Source organism: Nyctibius grandis, chromosome 9 (genome assembly GCF_013368605.1).
Source record: "Nyctibius grandis isolate bNycGra1 chromosome 9, bNycGra1.pri, whole genome shotgun sequence".
Lineage (NCBI taxonomy): Eukaryota > Metazoa > Chordata > Aves > Nyctibiiformes > Nyctibiidae > Nyctibius > Nyctibius grandis.
This window is the reverse complement of record NC_090666.1, coordinates 16649722-16668269: the sequence shown is the minus strand read 5'-3', so window position 1 is coordinate 16668269 and position 18548 is coordinate 16649722. Positions and strand designations below refer to the sequence as shown.

The 18548-nt window shown below is 39.2% G+C and overlaps 1 protein-coding gene across 7 annotated transcripts; it reads right to left on the bottom strand.

Annotated features, from left to right (window-relative positions):
- Window positions 1-688: 688 nt before the first annotated feature.
- FASTKD1 (FAST kinase domains 1) lies at window positions 689-18321 on the bottom strand. 7 transcript variants are annotated; one of them, XM_068407518.1, is made up of 18 exons: window positions 18203-18321; window positions 15732-15822; window positions 15095-15422; window positions 14640-14791; window positions 14291-14354; window positions 13853-13921; window positions 12779-12904; window positions 11215-11613; window positions 9937-10047; window positions 8638-8769; window positions 7156-7642; window positions 6251-6365; window positions 5434-5562; window positions 4543-4674; window positions 3369-3482; window positions 2958-3099; window positions 1889-2003; window positions 689-852 (listed from the first exon to the last, which is right to left on the bottom strand). In XM_068407518.1, the coding sequence occupies exons 5-18, from the start codon at window positions 14332-14334 to the stop codon at window positions 763-765; spliced, it is 2205 nt and encodes a 734-aa protein (XP_068263619.1). In that variant the 5' UTR covers window positions 14335-14354; window positions 14640-14791; window positions 15095-15422; window positions 15732-15822; window positions 18203-18321; the 3' UTR covers window positions 689-762. The 7 variants fall into 7 exon arrangements, with proteins under 7 accessions (XP_068263619.1, XP_068263612.1, XP_068263614.1 ...); XM_068407511.1 differs by having other exon boundaries at window positions 14291-14791; XM_068407513.1 differs by having other exon boundaries at window positions 14291-14791; window positions 15145-15422.
- Window positions 18322-18548: the final 227 nt, after the last annotated feature.

The following is an 18548-nucleotide window of genomic DNA, read 5'->3' as shown; positions in this document are numbered from 1 at the left end:
GTCTAAATCTTTCACGTATCCCTTCCAAGTTGCATTTAACTGGAGTACAGGTGTTTCAAGGGTCTGAGTGGCTGCCAGACCTCTAAAACTAGTCTACCTAGTATGTGAAGGTGTTCCAGAAGACTCAAGTCGTACTTCTTCTGCACACGCCACATCACAGGGTAGGAGAAGCAGCTGGAGGTTCCTCACCGCACAACACCCGCCCCCGCCACAGTCACCCACAGTACCTCTGTTCTTGCAGATGGAAACAGAATGGCTGTCAGAGCAGTCCTATTCTTAGTAAATCTGCATTTCGGTTTCTTGGTTTCACAGTACAGATACTGTTTGATCCCTATTGCTCATTCTATCACATGCTGGAGGACTATTCCAGTAGATCTGCTGCCTCCTCTCTCACTGTCAAGAGTATTTCCAACTTTTTCTTTGGACAGTTTTATATCTGGCTAAGCCTCTGTGCTTTATTTAGGAGATAATAATGTAATTTTATGGCAAAACTGTCACAGACTCATGTACTTAAATAGCTTCCGGATAATGGGAGATTTTAAGCATCCTTATCACATCTTCATGGCGCACTGTGACCTGCCTTTTGCAATCCCCAACAAACTGAGTATTAAATCTCTTGACACCTGATGCCCCATGGCAAGCCTTGGTCCAGCTGACTCACAGATAAAGAGATTTTTGAAAGTATGTATTCCAGGATGACAAGAAGTTTAATGGTACATGAAGTGTTTGTATGAAAAAATACTTTTGACTACATGTCTGACATCACTGTATTCCATACAGATGCTTTCTCAGATATTCTAGCTGTTCACCTTTTTTTGACAGAACCATAGAATTCCATTCGAAGTGAGGAATCTGTAGAACAGAATCATACAAACCGAGTGTTAACATTGTCTGGTATAAGCCACATACCATCTTACAGCAAAGAAAAGGCTCTCTGATACCTGTTGTTCTCCACTTGAAGATATTTGATCACCTGTGTCCTTCTAAAAGCTAGGCTTACTCTAGTACTGAAAAGATTAATTTATCAATGTAAGATTCTTCACGTAAGCTATCAGTTTGCTTCCAAGAAGTAGCACAGTTGCAGAGATGTAAAGCAGATGCCCACGCAGTACAGGCTATGACAACTTCATTACACCATCTCCCACCTTTTGAAATCCAAATCAAGAGAAAAACCCCAGGTGACTATAGTTTGTAATGTTAATGTATCAAACTGGAATGGTGTATCAGTAGCATAACATTTACTGTCAAGGCAATATGAGAAAGGATGTTTATCCTGTTTAAAAAAAAAAAACAAACACCAAACTTAAACTTGAAGAGGGATCCTAGCTAGAATTAAAGTAGGTGAGTAATAATATATACAGGAGAATCCGCATTCATGAGCCTCCATTATCCAAATGTTCCTATGCCGAAGGCTGCGAATTATCTCTGGCTACTAGTCTTCCCTGTCACAGCACTATCACTGCAGCAGACAGCCAGCATCCATATCCCATCTCGCAGCGGCCGTAACTGTCTCCCTATCACTCGAGGAGGGTATGTTCAATCTTTTTCTAGTGTAGAAATCTTCGGTGAATTGAACTGAAACTTTTGTTTCATTTTTTCTCCTTTACTCAGGCTACATTGAGATTGCTGGTTTGCCTAGACTAAGGTAAGACTGAGGCCTTTTGACTTCAGTTTTGCTGCAGCCACTTTCAGAGAAGGTGCAAATTCTATGAAGTCCTTACACCATCTTGAGAACAGCTTGGAATTTCCCCTCTAAATACAAAAATTGTTCTTATCCAGTAGGTGCTTTTAACTATTAAACTATCTTTAAATCTGTTCCAAGGAAAAAGTATCAATCTGCACTATCAATACAACTCAGAACAGATATAAAATATAGCTGACTGCTCACCTGAACTACCTGGTACCCCAGCATTTCCAGGTGTCGTTTTTTCACTGCAGGTTCTCCTTTCAGGTGATGTGAATTTTTGCTAAAAGCTTTTGAATCAAGAAATTCCAAAGCAATTCTGCAAACAACAAAAATGTGCATTTACTTTCAGGTTCTACCTGGATAGTGAAAAGTGGTATTTCTAGTTCAGTATTGATAGCTGCAGCAAGACTATTACTAGATAAATTTTGACAATTCATAGAAAAAGAAAAGCAAACAACTCCCTGAAACTAGACAAAACATCTTCCTCATATTTATCTAGAGATACTTGAACTTCACATGATTTAGAGAAAGTATTTCCTCCCTGCATCTGTTTTTGTACAAATGGCAAAAACAGCTAACCAGCCCTTTCAAGGCTTACATTTGAAGAGGTCAGAGGAAAACAGTATTCCAATCTTATGAAACACATTTCAGTGAATGCCCTGTCTGCCCTTGTGAACTGGGTCTGGCTGGGGCAGAGTTACTTTTCTTCATAGCAGCCCGTATGGTGCCGTGTTTTGGACTGGTGACCAAAACAGTGTTGATAACACACCAATATTTTGGCTATTGCTGAAGAGTGCTTGCATAGCATCAAGGCCTTCTCTGTTTCTCACTCTGCACCTGGCATTGGCAAGACATTGGGAGGGGACACAGCTGGCACCTCAACTGGCCAAAGCAATATTCCACACCATATAACATTGTGCTCAGCAATAAACGGGGGGAGTTTTTCCAAAGTAGTCATTGCTCTGGCACTGGTCTGCTGGTGGTGAGTGACTGCCTTTGCATGAATTGTTTTCTTTTCCCTTTTTATGTTTTTTCTTCTTGCTTCTCTTCACTAATAAACTGACTGGGTGGGAGCTCAGTTGCCAGCTGGTGTAAACCCAGCACACGTAGGAAGGCTTAACCTCATGTGGCTTTGGAAAAAGGCACAGAAAAATAAATAGCCCAGGGGTTGCAACAACCATTGAGGACATAAGCATCAAAAACCTGGTCTAAACTTGATCCAAACTTGGAAGCTTGGAAGAGCTAATGTGCAAGAATTCAGTGTACTAACCTCTGAGCTCCCGGTGGCAGAGCCTTTCTCCCTTCATCCTTGATGTCATGTCTCAAATGTCGTCCCTCCACATTATCCAAAGGTATATTCTGAGCCATATAGGAAAGAGGCTTTTTATTTTCATCCAGAATGCACTCAAAATCTGTGAGAAAACACAACAAACCTGTTTACTGACAAGAAAAAGTGAAAGAACTTGATCTGTACAGTGTTTACTCTAGAAAAACTAAGCTATGACCATAACTACAGATACCCAACATTATTTATATTACACAGAACTTTTTAGAAACTGTATTTATACAGCAATTCCTTCTTTGCAATATCTTGTGGCCACATGCCATGGGCTTCCAAATCTTGGTGATAATAGTGATATTGGGGGTCTCCATAACAATCCTTAGAGGACTAACTTCTCACCTATTTCATAGTAGTATGGTGTGAGAACAGATATTCTTGCATAATTGCTCCCTCCTAAGATCTCTGTCAGCATTCTGTGAACATGCTGTTGCAGTGGATTTATTCGCCTACTGCCTACAAAGACAAAATGAAGAATTCATACATCAAAACTTCCACAGCCAAAGTTTTGAAAATTGCAGTTTGTGACACTGCATTTTTGACAGCCAGCCTACTGAATTAAAGCTTTTCCAGAGATCCCTGCCTTTATTGAATCATAATTCAGAGACCACGTGATCATCTTTTGGGTGGAAACTGACAGGTGCCTATTAAGCAGGAATTTCAAATCCAGACATTCCATCCCAGGATTTTTCCCATTGACAGACTACAAACACTTTAGTTTCAGTTTTTACCTTTGGATTTTGTTTGCTTTTAATTGTGCTTAAGACAGTTAAATAGGTATTTACGTATTTTACATCTATCACAGGCACACCCCACTATCTGTCACTTCTCTGTCTGTTGCAGACTGTTTAATACCTTGCTTCATTAAACACCTTCAGTGTCAGAGAGAAAGCAGCTGAGTTTGACAGATAGCAAAGCAGATCTCCCCCCATGAGAATTAGTGGAGGAGATACTGAGTTTGCATCAGCTGGATTTTCTGAACTGATCACTATTCTGAAAGATCTCAGCTGCTAGACTTGACCACTAGCCTGCTTCTCCACCTCTCATCCTTGATGGATCTTGATTCTTTTGAGGAAGAAGACAGCAGTGAGTTCAAAAGGAGGCAGCAAAAATGCTCACCTTGAAAAATTTAAGTCAAATGTTCAGTCTTGTAAGTGAAGCAGGGATCAAAGTGACCCATCTCCTCCAGTAGACAATCCTCATGATCCTCTTCCTGCCTCTCCATCCTCCATGCTATATATACTGTTCCTGTGTATTTAAATTTTATTTCTTATGTAGAAATATCCCTTCTCTATTACATTAATTCTCACAGGGAAAACTGCTTTGCTCTCTGTCACACTATTAAGCGGTTGCACTTTTCAAGAACACATCCTCAGCAGATAGTGGGATGTGCCTTTCTGAGCTTCTATTGTGCACTAGTGTCAACATGACTGTTTTACAAGAAGCGTCTAGCAGATTGTTGAAAACAGACTATTACTAGTAACAAGGGCAGATTTTCCTCTCGTAAATTACTTACTGCTACGAAAAACACGTTGGCAGTAGCGCTCATGAAACCAAGGGATGTGAAACTCCGGGCATTCCAGACAGACTGCTCTGTTCAATTTCATGAGGCGCGAGCGGACTCTCTGCTTTAGGGTATCAGGCAGGACTGAGTTAAACAAAGTAAAAAGGTGTGAACTGAAATGTGAAAAATCCAACACATTGAACTAAATGGCTACCTCTGAATTCTTCACTACAGATGCAAATATCTGTATAGTATGGCATTTATAAAATTCATGCTGCAGAATCTTAGAAAGGTTCTCAAAATCCCTGAGGAAAAAATGAAAAATAACAGTTTTGCTCAATATTAAGAACAACAGCAAGACAGAAGAAAGCAGCAATTTAAACTCTCTTGTGTCATTTATCTTTTAGTGAAGTGGTTGAAGGTAAAATGGCAACAGTACATTGATAGTGAACAACGTACAGGTAGAGAGGAAGGAAAAAGTCAAACATGCAGTCTCTTATTTAGAGAGAAGAGACTGGTGGGACTCATTTCTTGCAGACAAGAATCCCACGTTATTTCTTGAGCTTTGTGACTATTTCTAGTAATAAGTACCACACTCAGGTAATTTTATTTCTAATAAAGTTGAAGAATTACTGAGTACAGTAAGCTGACTATAAAATTTGTTTTAAACGAGCTTCTCTCATCTGCAATACAAGTCTGCGCTTTTAAATAAAACAACGCACAAATTTTTGTTCATTCCTTCCCTTTTGGCACTCAAATAATGACTAGATAATATAGAGGAGTCTTTCCAGAAAACTGAATCATTTAAAGAGTAATTCTACTTCTCAAGTCATGTATAGGTCCACAATTCCATTTTATGCCAAATGCTACATACTCAAATTCAACAGATCACTAGATATTTACCTTCAAGTTGAGCATCCAATTTACTTAGGAAAGAAACATTAAATATCCTCTTTATCAGAACTGGAGGAAAATACCCAGCCACTGCCAAAACATGACCAAGCAGCACCAAGTGGTGAGTTTCAAAACAACCTTTAAAAACCAAACAGAAGTTCACATTAACACATGACAAAGTTGAAAGGATTTGCAATGCCCTCCCAAATCATCCATGTTTCTTTCTTAATGTACTAAATGAACACCCAGGTGGGATTAACGACTACCTCTGCTAACTGCACCAAGGCATAAGGTAACTCTTGCCAGGTCTTTGCAGGAGGAAACTAGTTAGTCTTAAAAAAAAAAGGTAACTCCACAATATTTCAGTAGCCAGCAAATTTTCACAGTTCTGTGAGGCTGTATCATCAATTAAAAAAAAAAAAAAGTCTCTACACATTTCCTCTACAATTTAGCCATTTCTTTGTGATAAATCACAAAGTATATCCTGTCCCCAAATGAGGATTCCTTGGGGAACGCCACAACAATTCTATCCAATAACAGCACAGTGAATTAATCACAATTTGCACTTGCTTTTTACTACGCTCAAGATACCTTCCTAGTCCCATATCAACAGTAATTTTTAAAGGGTGAAATGAAGCTAGAAAACGCAACAGAAGCACACACTGAATCTTTGTTGTGGTTTAACCCCAGTAGGCAGAGTATTAGGAGTAACACACACAATTTTTTCTTTGCTTAAAAAAATGCTATTCTATTCCCATTTTCATTCAGTACAAACAGTATCTTCCAGTGATACTCATTTATTTGGTATCAGAAAATCTTTGCTTACTCAAGTTAGAAGTAAGATGTTGGATACAACTTTCAAAGAACTCTTCAGTGGCAGGAGGGTCATAATTCAGAGCAGAAAAAAGGAAGAGAATAAAATAGATTTCAAAGGGGTGGATCTGGAAAAAAAAGACATCCTAAATTAAGTCAATGCAAAACATCCTAATATTGCTTTACAATAAAAAACGGTTTTACAGTTCATTCAGAATTGGGAGATTTAAGACTAGATGTGCTATTTTCTATGGGGTTTTTTTGATCAACTTTTCCTGGAGAAAAATATTAAAAAAATAAAATGCAGAAATCATTACATTTGCAGCTATGGCTAAAACTTAAAATCTGTTTCATGTAGATGATCAAAGTGTTTCTGTATATTTAGACTTTAAGAAGCTTTTAAAAAGGTTTCCCATTAAAAGCTCTTAAAGAAACTGAACTGTCATAGAATAAAATCAAAGATCTGTATAAATACCAGATTGAGAAGAAGGGGAAAAAAAAAAAAAAAAAGATAGCAAGAAAACAGTAATTTTGACCAAAATTACAGGCTATTGGGGAAATCCCCACAAGAATGAGTAATGTAAAAATACACACTGTGTGATGTGACTATTTGTAAAGAGGTTAAAAAAATTATTTAAGATGGTCAAGTGTAAAGCTGAATGCAAAGATTACGGCTGACCTAACACTAACTGACTGAAAAATAAAATAAGAAAGAAAAATTAAAGAGAAGTAAGTGCAAAATAATATACACAGAAGCCAAACAGCTTTGAGTGAACATAGAAAAAGAGGAGCTCCAAATGAGGTACACTGAAGAAAACTTAGAAACATTGTGTGGATTGTGCTCTGAAACACATTAACTACTAACCTGTCCTTTCTTACTAAATAACTTACAGTAGATAGAAAGAAAAATTGTAATACCTTGTCTATATTTTCAACAGTCACAGAAGCTATTCTGTCAAGTAATGAAGGACAACAGTGGTTTGTTTTTATGAGAAAAAAAGACAACTGAAATACATTTGCCCATGTGATTTGGTCTATCAAGCGTTGACATATGGCCATAATTTCCTCACTGAGGACTTCTTCAAACCACTCTCCATTCACATGCGTAAGTTCTTCCAACAGAAGATTTAAGTTGTTGGCTTTCTGAAGCCTCTGAAATCCACAGTCACTTAGTTTTTGCAGAAGCTTTGCACATAGCTCAGAACTGTTTTGCCGGTGCAACTGATCATAATGATTCCATTTGACAAGAGCTGTAGCAATGCAATTCAAATGATGGAGCCTGCATTGAGGCAGAACTGCTGCTGCTTTGTTTATAATGATTTCCTCCACTTGAAAGGAAGGAAGCATGGCCAGAACACGAATTATTGCAGCAGTATCAGCAGGTATGACACTAGATTTTAAAAAACTGGGAGACAGAAATAAAAACAGACTATCAGTACTGACAAAGTGCAAATATTAAAAAAAAAACAAATAAATTACATGCATGAAAATTGTATTTTAAAAGTCAAAAGCTGCACATCAAATATAAAATAAGTAGAATATTAATGACATAGTAGAAAATCACAGTTAGTGACTACCATCTTTTTTCATTGATATTAACTTCTTCCTTCTATTTTTTTCAAAACTGAAAAAAGGGAAGAAGACAGGGAGCATCTCAGTCAGCTGGTGAGGCTTCAAGTGTTACTGATAAACACAGAAGCTCTTAGTAAGGGGAGAAGGTCCACCTTTGTTAACCGAGTCTGTGGGATTCTGGGCCTGGATAATTTCTGTGATTTCTGTCCTGGGGAGCATCAGGTTCTCAGGTGCTGGAGGAATGTGAAGGCATCATCCACAAAAAACATGTACAGCTAGGCCACTGCATTCCTATAGAGGCTGAGCAATGGAAGCAACAGTGGCAGATCTCTTCTCCCACAACTCCAGAAATGGTTTCCCTCTCTATGGTGTGACTGTACAAGCCTAACTAGACAGTTCTTCAATCAAAGGAAGAGTACTGCTTCACACTTTCACTTGTCCCAACCATGGCATCCCTACTGTATATTTTTCATTACTTGTTCCTCCAAACATCAAAGACATTAATACCTACCCTTCCTATAAAGTACCAATCAAAATTTCCTGTTCAGTGTCAATATATTGCAGTGGCCAAGGAGCAAGGGGCCAAAAAATTGATTTTTAAAAGACATCATATCTATTAGCAGATAGCATTGGGTCTACAGTCAAGTCAATATCCGCTTCCTATCGTCTGATTTACGTGTTTAATAGAATCAAGTACTTTTAACAGTTTGTTACTTCTTCATACTTTATGGAAACAGAACAATTTAACATCTTAACATTTTAAGTAACAAGCTAAGTAGCCAACTGTTTAATACTTAAATAGCTACATTTCCAAGAATACACACTTACCCAAATAGTAACATTTTTAGTTTGGCAAACAGCTCCAGATTGTGGTAACGCAAGGCCACCAAGTACTGCGTTAACTTCACCAACTGCAATAGATGATAGCTATCCAAGTGTTTGTGCAGAACAGAAGCCATTCTAATACAGAGAAAAAGATGACATGGTATTATGCTAATACAGAAGATACTGCAAAACCCAACATCCCACATGAAGAAGAGGTGTCCTGTGGAGCACAGTACCCAGGTGGAAGGTTGCACACACCTGCACTCCTCTCCACCCCAGTTCTGACAGTGTTCCACTAAGACACAGCAGGCTTTCTCCACTTAGTGAATTGCAAAATTAAAGCCCTTATCACAGCAAACCAGATACTTTAATAATTTCTGTTGCAGATTTTACAATCAGTTAAATTTAGAGTGGACTGAGAATGAGATAAAGTAGAACAGCACCACCAGGTTCAGCACCACTGTACTCACAATATAATAGTGGTTGCTACAGCTATGTTGGTCTAAGGCTGCAAGAGGGGGCTAATTTATAGGGAAAAATAATACCTTAAGACCTTCTTTAGACAGTGAGATTCAAGGAGAAAAAGCATGAATTCACCTGATCTTCCCTTTATTACCACTCTGCTCCACAGTACTATTTGTCCTTTTTCTTCCAAGGCTCTATTTGGTTCATACAACTACATTCAATCCACAGTTACTGCTCACAACCTGCATTTAACTCTGCTGCATCGGTGACATATCTGATGCTACATCTTCTGTGCCCAAAACCTCAACTGCTTTTCCCATCATTGTACAAAAGATATTACCTCTCCCTATAAACAACATTCACTTTACAACTGCAGAAAATCTGGCCCAGGTTCTTAAAGGCACAAGATTTAATAGTTCAAAGTAGGGCACAATAAATTTTGAAGAAACGATTCACATAAGTAACAGGATCTCCTAGATAGGACACATTCTCTGCAACTTAGTATATTCTCATTTGTCTCACCAGTTTACAGTAATTGTTAGAGATAAGTTTACTCAAACAGTATGACATATTTGTAAATAAGCCAAAAATTATATTATGTTAACTTTGTAGCGTTGAAATGCCCTTCTATGAAACTCCTAAATTGCCTCAATTACTTCTGGGTCAAGCTGTGCTATTCTAAAATCTGTAGTAGCTAATTAGATATAGTGCATATGCGTTCGTGTGCAAGTGACGCACTTTCCACTCCCAACTTACTGGATATTATATAATTTTCCATACTAAATGGAAGTTGTTTACCTAGAGAATACAACTTCTTAGTAGTATCAGAAAAATTACTTTTTGAGTAGATGAGAATTTCTGCATTTCATTTTCTGCATAGTCTTCAGTATTAACAATACTTGACGACTGCTAAATTCTTCTGCCATGTGCACTGCAGTTACTAGCAACCTAAAGAGGAAAAGAAAAACATATATTTTCCAAAGAAAAACAGTTGAAAAATCTCCAAAGATTGCAGCCATTTTCTTTGTTTAGGAAGGAAAGAACCAATAGACTACTTCAGGAAATACAGGAAAACAAATTCCTCTAAACTAGAGACCTTTGTTCTGTGGACCCTTCTTCTAAACAGTTGATCTGTATGGCACAGTTAGAGAGACATGAGTGTGTTAGATCAGTACATACTGCTCTGACACTAGAAACTAGTGAGTCCAACAATTCTGAATGTAGACAAGAAGTAGGGAAGGTACACTAAGACACTAAACAATTCACTATCAATCAGCAAGCTACAGATAACAGAATCAAACATGAGTTGAATTGGTTCTGGGGCAAATAAAGCTAATGACTTCTGCCTCACACTGATTTTTACCAAAAATAAAATAAATTTTTTAAAAATCTAGGAAAAGCTTTTGGAACTAAGTTGGCTATGGCAAAACCAACACAGGCTTGCAGTATATCCAGATCTCTCAATAGAGGCAAACATTCATGAAGAAAAGTGTGAAAACATGACTAATTGTAATTAATACAGCAAATTCTGCCTAAAACTGCAGACTTTGAGAGACCCGTGACTAATAGCACCCCCAAATAAGGTTTTGTAGCACAAGAAAAACAGGCAGAGAAAAATCTGCCACACAATACTATGCTCTAATTGTTAAAAAAATGCTGAAGTGTTCCCTGCTGATGACCTTTCGTACAGAACAGGATTACAGCAAACTGGGACAGGACAAGACTCAGGCTGTTTCAGCTACTGCTAGTCTTAAAAAGGAAAGAGCAATACATACCACTGCATATATTTCTCAGGAGAAAGACAGAAAGTTTTTACTACCATGCACTATGAAAGTAAAGCTGTAGTCTAAGAGACAGAGCTACAAGATGCCTTGCATAAGAGCATTCACATATCCCTTGATTACTAGATCCAGCTTTCTATGCAACTATTTTAAGACAAACTGCTAAGCAGTGTTTCCATAATGAAATAACACATTGCTACAAAGTTACAACTAGGAAACTTAATGCTCAGCTCACCTATAGGCTCCAAAATGCCTCCGAACACCGGTACATTTTGAATTTCTGTGCAAGACTATGTATATATCATAAATAAGACAAAATTGTTAATAAACTTACCTTTCTCTTACCTTGGATCCTGCCATAGGCCCAAGAGTAAAAAATAATTTTGCAAAGGTTTCAGGATCATAATAATCATCTATAGTTTCAGTCAGCAGCTGTTTAGCAACCAAGCGGAATTCAGCATTGTCAAAACCCATCTGCTCGTACAGTCCAAAAATGAGACTAATACCGTGTATATCAAGATGGGAGGCACTTTTAAGGAAAATCTTGTTGCATTTTTCTACCAATGGATGATACGTCAGTTTAACATTTTGAAGAAACTGTAGTATTCTTTTGGCATAGTTGACGTGGACTTCATCCTTTTCTTCCAAGAGCTGTTCAGCCTTGTGTAGTAATCGACCTTGAAAACTCTGTGAGATAACATCAGAGATGCTGATCATCAAAACTGACAAGATCCTAAAAAATTCAAAAGATTTTACACTTAGACATTGAACATGATAAGTAATAAATTTTAGATTTCTTAAATAAACTATGCAAAGAAAGGAGCATTAGTCAGGGTGTTACTGACCTCTGCGTAAAAAGGAATTTTAAATCTAATGCAGAAAAAACAGATGAGCAAAAAACATTTCTCCTACTAAAGTCAAAATTCTGCTTTCAGTGAATTTCTGAAACGACTGAGATCTTTCAGCTATCTCTACAAAGATGTATGCGATGAAAGTGTTTGCCTAAGGCACGACCCTGACTTGCCTGATTCAAATTTGCAATAAGATCTTTAACGTTCAATGGAAACTAAAGAAACCCAAACAATTCTCAAGTGACAGAATGAGAAGAGTCATCGTCACTCCTAAAGAATCCTCTCCTAAGGGAATAAAACTTACAACCACAGGGAGAGTCAGTTCTGTAAAGAAATGCAGTCCCATTCAATGAGTTTCATAAGCAGGCTCCTCACATCCACAAAAATAAGCGTTGGGACTGCTGGTGCTCTATAAAGCAGAAAAAGGGAAGAGCAGCTTTTGCTATAATGGCCCAGGGGGAACAGGCAAGAAAAAGCAGCTTGCACTTCTTTGACTAGGGCCAGGGTTTAAGTAATTTTAATATTAGGGTAATGCACTAGACATGCTCGCAAGAGAACTGATTAATTCACCTTGATAAAAAAAAATGCCCTGAAGATAAATAACATTGCTTTAAGACTCCTTATTGCTATTCACAATAGCATGAAAACTAAATCCATGTCATAGTAGAGAAACTATCAATCTCAAGGAAGAAAAACATCTTCTGGTGAGTCAAGAGCCTCTAAATTCTCAAAAAAGTCCGTGTAAAATTTAGAATCAGGATAAAGCAGTATCCACCGTTTTTACCACTGTAAGTAGAACATTAGTTTTAATTAAGTGTTTAAATTGGTTATAAAGAAATTCTTCACAACATCATTGGGAAAATGCATTCACCTAAGCAGACCTGTCCATGAAAATCAATGCACGAATACAAATCACCTCTTTCCCACAAACCCCAAACTGGAAAAAAACAACCTCCAGTTGAGAAAAAGGGAAAGCATTCAACAAAGGCAGCCCAGGAATTGTGACATATTGCTTCTCCAGCTACTCAGTTTCGTCCTGACACTTACCTTATATCCTGTATAGAATCCAGTTTCATGTCCACAATATGAGCTACTTTGCCAATTACGGGACTGAGATGTCTGCGTTGCTTGTATAAACACAGTGCAAATTTAGACAGAGCTGGCAGACTAAGCCTGTCAAGGCATCAAAGACAGACAGACAGAATATTTACCTTTTATTTCCAGTGAATAACTAAAGACAAAAATCTACTTCGACAATTATATAAAAGACAAGATTATATTCAAATTCACAAACAAGAAAGCAAAATATCTAAGCATTTCCTATTTCATCACTTATAGTGATACCTTGGACTTAGCCAAAACACCTAGGTTATTTTATATGAAAGCATATTGTGCATACAGAGCTGTACAAAATTGGAAGTTTTTCATTTAACCAGATCAGCATGACTATAAAGATTACGTTCTCAAGCAATGATGTGAAATAGCTAAAATGAATGTAAGCACTTTGTTATCTGAATGTCATTTTGAGTTCAAGCTACACTGAATTTGTCAAGATGCCCCAGGTGTTAAGCTGGGAGAGGCAATTCAGTGATGCTGGTGCCAAGACTGACACTAGCTTCTGCCATTAACTTGAGATTAAAGAAAGAAAATTACAATATCAAAAAAAAAGAATCAAAACCCAACAAAAAACAACAACCACCAACCCCACAAAGGGAAAATGTTGATGTTTTAATAGAAAAGGTTTTTACTAAAATTGAGATGAGCAGAGTTCCAACAATCATTCAAGAGCTGGACAGCAAGCTCTAAGATAAAACTGTAAATATTAAAACCTGCAATCTACTTCAAACACATAAAGCTACACAGACAATATATTTCAAAATCTTAAGTGTTGGTCCCTGTATCTGAATCTCTCAAGCATTTGTGTAGCAAAGTCCATCAATACTCAAAGCCTCCATATGTATAAAAATAATTTCCAAAACCTTCAAAAATACAATTGTCATTTAAAATATTCACATGTTTAAAACATCTCATAAATACTTTAAGAACTCTGTGTAGCCTCACATGAAGTAAACCATACTTGCAACTTATACTTTTCACAAAACACAGTAGTACAGTACTTGCCTTTCCAATCTTTTCCATGCTTCTGTAACAAGCACTTCTGCTAGAGAATCATGGTGTTCAACATTGAGCCTTCAGAAGAAAGACATAATAGTTTGAAGTTTGCTTCAAAAGTTATAAAGAAATAAGACACATGCCCTTTCATTATTTATCATGTTTTACTTTCCTATCACTCCCTCCATTCAAACAGATTATAAACATTTGTGCATTAATAATCATAACTCCATTTACTGGGAGTGCAAAACAGATCAGTTCTGCCCACATCTCAAAAACTGAGGCACAGGACGTTAACTTGTCCGTGTCACACAGTAAAGAGTACGGAAGCTGGGACAGGGTAATTTCCCAATCTCCTTATATGATGGCTTTGTAGCCAAAATTTCATCTTTTTTTATTAACAAATACAAAACATACAGATGCGGAATTCAGCATAACACTGCTTACCTCAGAATACTATATAGGGTGTCCACTACGGCCTCATCTTCCATCTGTTCCACCTTGTTTTCTGCTAAAATGCAAAGAGTAAGAAACTGGGAGTGATTTCTTACATAGTCACTAGTCCTTAAGAGAAGCGGCCTCTTCTTTTGCAATTGCCACAGCATGTTTAATGCAATTCCCACATGTTTCTCAGAAAGCCTGGCCTTGTTCCTTCCAACAAGGCTGAACACTTCATCTTCATGGGTGCAGCTATTTATCTGGCTCAAAAGCAGATCACTACTCAGAGTCCGAGCTTGGTAATGTCTCAGAGTAAACAAGTAAACCTGCCTCAAGCAAAGCATTTTGCTATGCCTACCAGTATCTTTAAACTGTCCAGAAAGATTCTTCTTTCACTTCTCACAGTAAAACACGTTGTTACAAAGGACAAACTCAAGTATTTGAAGAACAGATCATTCTTCTTTCATCCTGTATGGTCACTGTATTAATAAGAATTCAATTCTGAGGTACCTGTAATGAGATAGAATTAAAGCAGTTCAGCACAGTCATAACTAGCCAAAAATCAGTGTCTCTACCTTTTAGTGTTCTGAGTAAGGTAAGCTTGAGAAGAACCTACAGCCTGGATTCTTCTCAGAGAAGCTCCTAACAATGAACACTAACATGCTCACAAGTACTAAGAAAAGTTAGTACACTTGGTAAGTTTTCAAATTCAGAAACCTGCCTTTAAAAGGCACACGTGCTATCATGCTACTACTGAGAAGCTTTTTAACATGCAGGTGCTACATGACTAAGTCAAGTGAGGCTTGCTCTCACAAGGCCACTCCATAAACCCAAACTAAGGTCTGGAAACCGCCAGAAAATACAACAGCTGGTGGTGAAAGGAAGTGAGATGGCAAGAGCTCCTGAGCTGGCATCACTGGATTCCTCTGGCTCTATGTATGCATCCATCCCACGGTGATATCGACTGTATCCTGTCTATGAGCCTCTCCCAGAGTTTCCTTTCCACTCTGCTCTCTTTAGTATGTGGTCTATGTCTTGTAAACACATGAAGATTTTGGTATATGGCTTCTAGTCAGGAAGGTTGACCACTTTTTTAATATAGGATACTGATCAGTCACAACACATCAGTTGAAATCACCCACTGTGCAAAAGAAAAGCAACGCAATTTCTCAAATTATAGTGGAAGCTACAGACTTATCTATTGAAATTTGGTAAGTATTAATTTGTTTTCGTAATATATCCCCCAACTTGTACACAGTGCTTACAACTATGTATTCTACAACCTACAAAACTTTTTCCAAGCTGCAGAACACAAACCACTGGCAGTAAATGTTGTAGTGCACCAAAAAAGACCCATCAAATTCCCTTAACTCAGAGATCATGGAAAAGTCTAAAAGTCTTGCTTTAGAAGATATAATCAATAACAACAAAAATTATCAACATACCATACCTTCAGCAAACCTGAACGCTCTTCCAACTGCAGGCATTATTCCATCAGCGTAACGTTATCAAGGCGATGGCAACAGCATGCACTAGGCCTACTGAGAAAGAAAAAACCTTCTTATTTGAGCAGTCTATGTAAGGTACTGAAATCATTCCACAAAATTGGGTATAACTGGATTTCTTTTGACCTCTGCACAATCAGCTTCAGAGAATAAAAAGCCACATAACATATTGTACTACACTGCCGTCGCTGACACTGGGGCAGATAAAAGGAAAGCTAAAATTAAGTCATATTAATTTATGATCTGTTATAATACGAAATGTTTTCTTCCCTATGCAAAATGAAAGCATACAAAAATAAAAGGTACAAATTTTCTAGATATTATGTGTTAAGTACCTTTTATAATAACAATTTGCTTTACAGTCCCTTTTCAGAGATTGCTTTTATTGCTTCTATTTGTTCCATACGATAGTTGTCTGTAGAAAAAATTTATTCCATTTTATCACTGAGAAAAGTCGTGTGACATTATTTATTCCATGTAATCGCCATAAAAAGTATTTTTGGCTTTTCCCTCTTAGTATGCAGCCACATGCTTTTAGAAGTAGCTGGGACTTCTTATGAGATTTTATAATGTGTATTAAATAAGCTAAAATACACATCAGTTTGGTCAAGCCACCGTTAAATCACACTCTAGTAATCTTCCACAAAGTCTCAAGTACTAAATTAACCACATTTACCAGACCATTTGACAATTTTTTTACCCCACAGATTTTCCAGTTAATTAAAAATACTTTTTCTGTTCCCTTTTGTCATGTAGATGCATCTAGATGGAGGAAATCAGATACACTGACAATAATCAAAAGCAGAAGTGACTGACTGTTCCACCAACAGCTTCTAAGCAGAAGCCACAATACAGCATTATCAGAATTATTGAACTATACAAACTACCTAGTTTAAAGAGAGAAAAAAAAGCATTTCCCCTCTAATGACATGATAGTAAAGTACAGCTTGAAAAACAGCACAAATTTTTAACCTTTTTGTATGATCATGTCCAGAATCTTAGCTGCAAATTAACGGGTTTTTTCTTAATACTGTTTTAGAGAACTAAGACAGCATCAAATACCTTTAAGAGAATACTGATATATTTAAACTTGTTTTTAAGATTTCATGTACTGTATTATAGAACATGAAGCAAAGGCTTTTTATTAGTGTATTTTTGTCTTGCTTACTGTTCCTCTATTTTCATATGTCCATCTGATGGCAAAAATAGTTACAATAACAATCCACATTTACTCCCCACAGTACTGACATGCTAAGCTGCCAGAACACAGGATAAAGTAGATACTTAAAGAGAATATAAGAGGTTCAGGCTCAAATAACTTCCTTGTAAGCCCAGGTAACACATCCTTTCCCCTTCTTGTGCTGCAGTGGACCTTTCGTCCCATATCCTAATGACTGGGAACCAGTATCTCTATCTAAAACAGTCTGCAAGAAATTTCCAAATATTTCTCTTTCTGGAAGGTATTTAGCAGATACAAGTGATTTACCACAAACTTGTATGCAATTTTAAATTGGAATTAATTCTAAGATCTTATTAAAAGGAAATCAATAGTAAACGTTGGATGTTTTTGAAACTTACAAATACATAGATTGAAACCAGAAAATTTGTATCTACTTAAAGAACTATTTCTAAAGCGTTCTACTTACCATGCAAAATATACACTAAAAGGACAAGAAATTCTTTAAAATAATTTCCTATCAGTTGAAACACAATAAGCATTTTCAAGGCTGTATTACAGTGAGCCAGGAAGTCTTCCGCAAAGGAGAAAACGTGGACGCCTGCCACTCCCCAAGCAGAAGCATTAAAGATGTAACTAACTGGGTGCTAAGAGCGCTGCTTGTGCGGTATAGGGTGTTTTCCACCTGTCTGCCAGAGTCACCTCAGTTTGCGTGCGCCATGCTGCGGGCAGAACAACATCCCTGTCACAGGGGTACCAGCAGCGGCCCACCTCACCTCCTGCCTCTGCCCGCACCGCCGGCGCTGCCTCCGCGCCGCGCTGCCGCCGGGCCACCCGCGCACGGCCCGCCCCCACCTGCGGCTCGCCTCCTCCTCTCCTGCGGCGAGATTGCGACCCAGAAGCGCTCCATCAGGAGAGGGGGAACGGGCTGAGCCGCCACACAGGCCTCAAGGCGGCGGGCGGGGAGGGGGCGGGCAGGGCCCCGCTGCCCCCCACCCGCACGCAGGGGCAAACCGCAGCGTGAGGCGCGTTTCCCGCCACCGCCCAGCGCTCCGTCGGCCACGTTCAGCCGAACGGTGCCTGCGCCGAGCGCGCACGCTCTGGGAGGAAGAGGGCGCCGGGCTCGGCGGGAGGAAGCTCCGAGCCCGGAACCGCCTCGCTCCGCCGCGGCCCAGCCTGCCCTGCCACCCCGCGGGAGAGGTCCCGGGCCGCGGCCCCAGCCCGCCCGCCCTCACGTACCGGCAGCCGCCGTCGGAGTGCAGCGGGAGCGCGGCGCTGCCCCGACCCTCCCTCTCCTCAGGCCTGGCGGAGAGGTAGTGGCGGCGGCCTTTCAGGGCGGCCCGCGGGGCTCCCTGCGCGCCTGCGGCGGGGCGGGAGCGGAGGCGGGGCGGGCTGGGCTGGGCTGCCCAGGGGGGCGGGCGGCGGGCACAGCACAGCCGCTGGCCGGCGAAAGCCGCCGTCCCGGCCTGCGGTCCCGCGTGTGCGCCGGCGGGGCGCGGGATGCGAGGTGCCTGCTGGCGCTGGCTTAAGCGAGGGCTATGGAAACGGCCAAGTCCAGCGCCCAGCTAGATTAAATAAGAAAACA

Bases quoted from the DNA above. Each gene is read 5' to 3' on its own strand.
- FASTKD1 (XM_068407511.1), bottom strand. From the start codon at position 14,625: ATGCTTTGCTTGAGGCAGGTTTACTTGTTTACTCTGAGACATTACCAA. The intron at 13,922-14,290 runs GTAAGCAGTGTT...TTTCTTCTGAAG, and splicing joins ACCCTATATAGTATTCTGAG to GCTCAATGTTGAACACCATG. The intron at 5,563-6,250 runs GTAAGCAAAGAT...TGGTTTTTAAAG, and splicing joins ACATCTTACTTCTAACTTGA to GTTGTTTTGAAACTCACCAC.